The 6,000-nt window shown below is 40.2% G+C and overlaps 1 protein-coding gene across 1 annotated transcript in view; it reads right to left on the reverse strand.

Annotated features, from left to right (window-relative positions):
* IMPG2 (interphotoreceptor matrix proteoglycan 2) overlaps positions 1–6,000 on the reverse strand; it is a 52,974-nt gene that overhangs the window by 44,507 nt on the left and 2,467 nt on the right. Inside the window, exon 3 of the mRNA XM_042810789.1 lies at positions 5,267–5,509. Within this exon, the coding sequence (XP_042666723.1) occupies positions 5,267–5,509 (243 nt within the window). The remainder of the gene's footprint in view (positions 1–5,266; positions 5,510–6,000) is intronic.

Below are 6,000 nucleotides of genomic sequence, written 5' to 3' on the forward strand. Positions count from 1 at the left end.
AGAAGGAAACAAATATGATTCTATCTCCCAACATTCTTTCAAGTATGTCAAAGAGTGAGTTCTTACCACAGCATAATTGATGTGGCCACCCAAGAAAGTGAAGAGACACCACCCTCATGTTGCATTCAGTTCCATAATAAGTGTTTATATCCTTCTTTCGGTTTAAGGTGGAGCCCATCGCTGTGTCAGATGTTCAACAACAGGGAGGTTGTTCAAAGTTCTTATCAACAAATTTTTGAGAACTCCCATAGAAGAAAAATCTTGTTTTTCGTAAGTAGATTATAAGCATGCTGAGACTATGTAGGCAAAACATGAGGTCATAAATCATAAGGAAACAAAGTTTAACTTGAGTGGAATCTTCAGCAAATAGCTATATTTTAATGTATAGAAATAATTCATAATTCTTCTTTTCTGACCTTCTGGCTACTTGCCGTTACCTGTGATGTGTACTATCTACATATTCTGACATAAATTAAGCAACATTTAACTAATATTTGAAATCTCATAAACCTACTGCAATCAACTGTAGGGAATAGGGAACCAGCTATAGCAGAGGGTTGGACTCAGTGCTCTCCAGAGGTCCCTTCCAACCTCTACAGTTCTGTGATTCTGTGAAATAGCAACTTCTTTGAGCCAAAACAAAAGAAAATAATAAGCATCTAGTCAAAACACACATTTACCTGTATGTTTTCTGTCTTGCCAACTGCTAAGTGAAAGAAATCTTGTGTTCAGGCCTTACATTACAATCTTGCCAGAGTTTTTAAGACTAGCTGCAGAACCCTACAAACAAAGCAGCCAAGCAGGCAACACTTCCAGGACGATGAAGGAACTGCTGAGCAGACCTAGTGGTGCTGTCACTTCAGGGCAGCCCTCGGGGCACAGGAGAGCCATCCTTACAGCGACATCTCACTCAGAACTTTCACTGGCCTTGCTGCAGGAGTAGCCACAATCACGGAGTATGTGGGACAGCATTAGCAGCATCAGGCCCTGGACAAGACAGGATTTGCCATCCGGCCTCTAATCCTGGTAAACAATACCGATTAAAAGCATCATAAAATCGAGATCAATCTTTTAAGGCAGTGAGCTAAGAGCTTTGAAGTTACACGTGGGTGGGAAGGTAAGGTAAGCTCCTCTAGAAAATAACTTCCTTCATCCCATGGCCTTGGCAATAAATAACTTGTATTTTAGTGTTAAGTACTCAGCTGCTTTGCAATTTTCACCTGAAGAATTCATCTGCTAAAAAATAAAGGACGTTTATGAGATAACAGCTCCCTGCTATAGAGATGTGATCATTCCAACTGCCCTCAGAAAAGTAAGTACACAGATTATGTGTGACTGACATGATGAATCAGAATTCAAAGTAAGAATGAAAACCAGATGGCTTGATCTTCAGTTGTTTTTTTTCCCCAGCGTGCACTTTGCATGTGCATAACACAAGTCTTCAGAAATTCACTTAACTCATCCCTGAAATATATTCATCTTCAAGGTAAAAGATTTTCTTGCCAAGGCAGGAAAAATGGAGCAACAGCATATTTGGCCAGTGCACATGTGCAAACTTCCACTTGAACAACGTGTCATAGGCACAGTCTTGATTTTTAAGGGCCACGATGGATCCCAAAGGCCCCTCAGAAAGCTGGACACATACCAAGGCCATTTGAATCTCAGCATCTCTCTCTCCTCTCAAAGCCGGAAAGCCTAACCCTTGGAGCTTATCTGCTTCAAATCTAGTGTTTACACACAATATGTACAAAATTCAGCAAAAAAAATAAACCAAAAAAAAACCCAAAAAAACCCACGAATAGGTAGGCATAAGCTTTTTTCAGTCCTATAAACTCGTGAAAGGGGTGAAAAAAAAGAAGTGTGATTGAAGTTTACTTTCTTAAGACTTTATTGCTCTTCTCAAAATCTCCAGGTAAGATCTGCGATGAGATGACATCTCTGTCTGACACTATCCTGTAATGGCTACCTTGCGTGCACCCGGGCAGGATACAGCACCTCTCTGGCTCTAGCTTTACAATTTAGGATGTATTTATCTCTCAAATGAGAAACAATTAGCCTATTACATCTCAGACTGTGCTCAGGGATTTCTGAGGTTAATAGGGTAGGCAACACATGACAGCACCCTGTGGGGGGTAGGGTGGCTTTCTGGCCATTTGTGTAAGTGGAGAGCGCTGGAGTTTAATCTCAGTTAAATCCCATTAGTGCTTCTTAAGTGTTGAATCATGTACAGTGGCTAGGAGCATCGAATCAGGCAGAATATTCTATTTTGAGACAATTCCTTCTCCTCCCTTGCAATTTCTCCATAATTGGAAGATTTAATGGCAGTGGGCTTTTATAAGAACTATTGCAAGAGGGAGATTGACAGACACTTCTTAAGAGATCTTTCCTGCAAAGATTTCATTAGAACTTGCTAAACAAACTAATAAAGTCATGCGCAGCTGTTGCCGAAGTGCTGTTGATTATGGGCTATAGCACGACAACCTTTAAATAACACATGTAACAGTCCAAGATTTTTAATTAAAATAGCTGTTTAGCTAATCCACATAAAGGATATTAGCCATGAATGCTGGCACACTGAACTGTAGCACAAAATATTCTCACTGGTAATATTTCAATAACTACAAAGGAGTCTCTCTCAAGATAACACTTGAGACTTTGAGAAGTGCATGCTGATATATAATAATTCAAATGTGGAGGGAAACAGAAATAGAGTTTTTACAAACAAACTTCAGAAATGTGTTGGCTGAGTATGAGCTATGTGTAATAAGCGACAGGGATGAGAGGGAAACAAGGAAAAAAGGCCCACTTGGACAGGCACTTTGATTTAATGCACACTGCTTCAGCCAGGTAGCTATCATGAATTTTGACCGCTTGCTGTCATCATTGTTCAGCAAGATTTGCATAATTTGTGTTATGTAGAACAAGGAGAAGAGGCTGACTCCTATCTCACCTATCTCTTTTCAGAGAATTGTAGAGAACAATAATGTCTCCCCTGGGTCTCCTCTTCTCCAGACCAAACAATCCCAGTTCCATCAGCCGTTCCCATAAGACTTGTGTTCCAGACCCATCATTATCTTTGCTGCTCTTCTCTGAACAAACTCCAGGACCTCAATATCTTTCATGCAGTGAGATGCCTGAAACTGAACACAGCACTCAAGGTGTGGCCTCAGGTGCATTTACTCAGGAGATAATTAACAAGGCCTCACCAAATAGCTCTGATGCAGCACATTTCTACTAACAGAATGAAGATGACAGGCGGTTTGAACCAGACCTTGCTTAACTTGCCGCTAATTAAAGTCATCCCTATTTCTTGCAGAGATTTTTTTCAGAAGTTTAAGATGCTAAGGATGGCCAGAGTACCTCTGCTCAAGAAGTCATAGAGGACAGTGGAAGCCAGGAGTCCAACAGGAAAGCAGAGGGATTCAGTGGGCTTTTGTTTCAGCCTAAGATCATCAAGTTATAAATAAGCTTTTGCAAAACAACTTACAGGTTTCTCTTCTTTACTCTCAGACTTTTGCTTACTCAGTGTTTGCTTATGCTCCTGTATCATGTGTAATTGAGGAATGGCTGCAGTTAAATCACATAATATGGATTAATTTGGAGCAAAACAAATACCAGCTGAGTGCTACCGAGCAGACATAAACAAGAAGCTCACAAAGACTGTCAGGCTACGTGATCAGTGTCAACACTTCTCAAGCTGGGCACGAGTCAACATTTGGATGAGGATCTGATCCCACATAATTCTATTTTGTTCTCCAAATACATTCTTTGTATTTACTTTTACGTAGACACTCAGCTACTCCTGACTGTAACTGTTGCTCACTGCTCTGAAGGAAGAATACAAAATGTACAGGCACCTGATTCTGTCACATTAGCTTAGCTGTAGTTTTATATGCTGAATTATCAAAGGAGCCCTGCATGATCAAAGCAATGCAGTATCATCAGTTGGAACAGCCAGCAGATGTCCTTGAGCTGTAAAAATCAGCCGTGTTTGCTCGAAACTCTTTCTTTAATTAGCATGAGCAAAAGACTGCAAGTGGGGCTTGCACAACTCCAGAAGGGATAGAGTAGTCTTCATCTTTTGGCTGTTGAGAGGAAGATGTTAACCCCATGAGCAGAAAAGCTGACCCAACTCTCATGGTTGAAGTGTGGAACACAAAGATTAAAACCTCAACAATTCACCTTGTCTCAAGCTTTGCTGGACCTCAGGAAAATTGTTTAGGGTAGAATTATTGACCAAGGTGATTTAGTAGCCTACTGTTTATAACAGTTTCACCTATTACGTTAGTATAATCATAACAGTAGTGTAGACAAAGGTCAATAGAGACTTCTTTCTTCTTCCTTTTTTTTTAAATTTTATTTTTGGTAGCTAAGCTACATCTTTACTCCTTAATGAATGTTAATTAGAAGTGCAAAAGCACATGTCTCTGAAGACATTTCCTTCTTCCTTAAGTGATAGCAGCTCTTCCCTGTTTCACTGATGGATTCTGGGTGAATATGTTAACACCCAATAAAATCTTTGAATGCAGCTGTACAAAGATATGGGTTGGATGTCAGGAAACATGCCTTCTCAGGAGTGGTGAGGCAGTGGCACGGGCTGCCCAGGAAGGTGGTGGAGTCACTGTCCCTGGAGGTGTTCAAGAACCATGTAGATGTGGCACAGAGGGATGTGGTTAGTGAGCATATGGTGGTAATGGGCTGATGTTTGGACTAGACACTCTTGGTGGTCTTTTCCAACCTTAACGTTTCCATGATTCTTAGGATAAATGCAGAAAACAATACATTCCAGTGGCGTCAGATACACTTGTATCTGACGGATACATCATACTGCTGTAATATTTCATGATACAGGCAAAGCTGTTACAGAGTATATTTCAGATTTTCAGAGCAAGCTTGTTTACACCAACTTCTTTATCTTCATACAAAGGCCTCATTGCTGTTATACCACAGATTTACACATAAGAAATTGTTTTAGGTGAGAGAAAAACCAACTACTGCTAAAAGCCACATGGCTGACCGACGTCTCTGCCATTACTCTTCCAAAAGGTCCTTCTTCGTATTCTACCAGCATTTCAAGAACACTAAATCAAAGCAGAATCTCAGAACAGCTCTCGTAAGGAAGATTATCACTAAGAAATTAAGTTTTTTGTGAAACAGTGTATTTTCTATTGCATGGTATTATTACGTTTAAAAGCTCCATCTATTATTTATTTATAACTAAATGTTATCAGTTACTCATGAGATTATGATGTTGGTGCCCACTTACCTCTGAGCTTGAAGTATTTCAGATGGTTGGCAATAGCCTGTTCAACAGATTCATCAGGGCAGATCTTAACTCCACTGGGAAACAGAATGGAGCGCTTCCTTCGGCGCAGCAAATGCCTATTGACTTGCTCAGCCTCCACAATGCCATGGAGATTTCTCAGTTCAGGAGGCAGAGAGGGGCTTGCAAACTGCCAGACACTGAGCTGAGGGGTTGGTGAAGCATCTTTAGCCTGCTTTTCTTCTGCTGTAAAATTAAAACCGTGTGTAAATTTCTCAGATGAAGTAGAGATGCGGTCATGCATGTCTCAACACCATTGCTCTGGTCTGTGGAGGACCTAACTGTTCTTTTTTTTTTTTTTCCTGTTAACAAGCTTAAACCTGTTGGTGTGACTGTCCTATTACAAACAAACTCAACCTCTTTTACACCATGTTATCTGACCTCGTGAATGCTAATGTTTTGTATTTAACATCTCTTCTGGGATTCAGCTTAAGTCAGTGGGACTATACACGTCAATAATTATGTGCTCGAAATTTTCAGGGCCACAAATGGAAAGTTTAATTAGTTAAAGTGCCTTTATTCCATACATTCTATCCACATTTATGTCCCACGCTTTAAGAAAGCTGCCTGAATCGGCAACTAGCAACTTTCCCTTCTATCACCACAAGAACCGGTTCCAACCTGACAGGAAGAGGGGAAGAAAGAAAAAGAAAAAAAAAAAAAAAAAAAAAAAAAAA

This window comes from Centrocercus urophasianus, unplaced genomic scaffold, assembly GCF_019232065.1.
Source record: "Centrocercus urophasianus isolate 14NV4802_14NV808 unplaced genomic scaffold, USGS_Curo_1.0 seq_12, whole genome shotgun sequence".
NCBI classification, from domain to species: domain Eukaryota; kingdom Metazoa; phylum Chordata; class Aves; order Galliformes; family Phasianidae; genus Centrocercus; species Centrocercus urophasianus.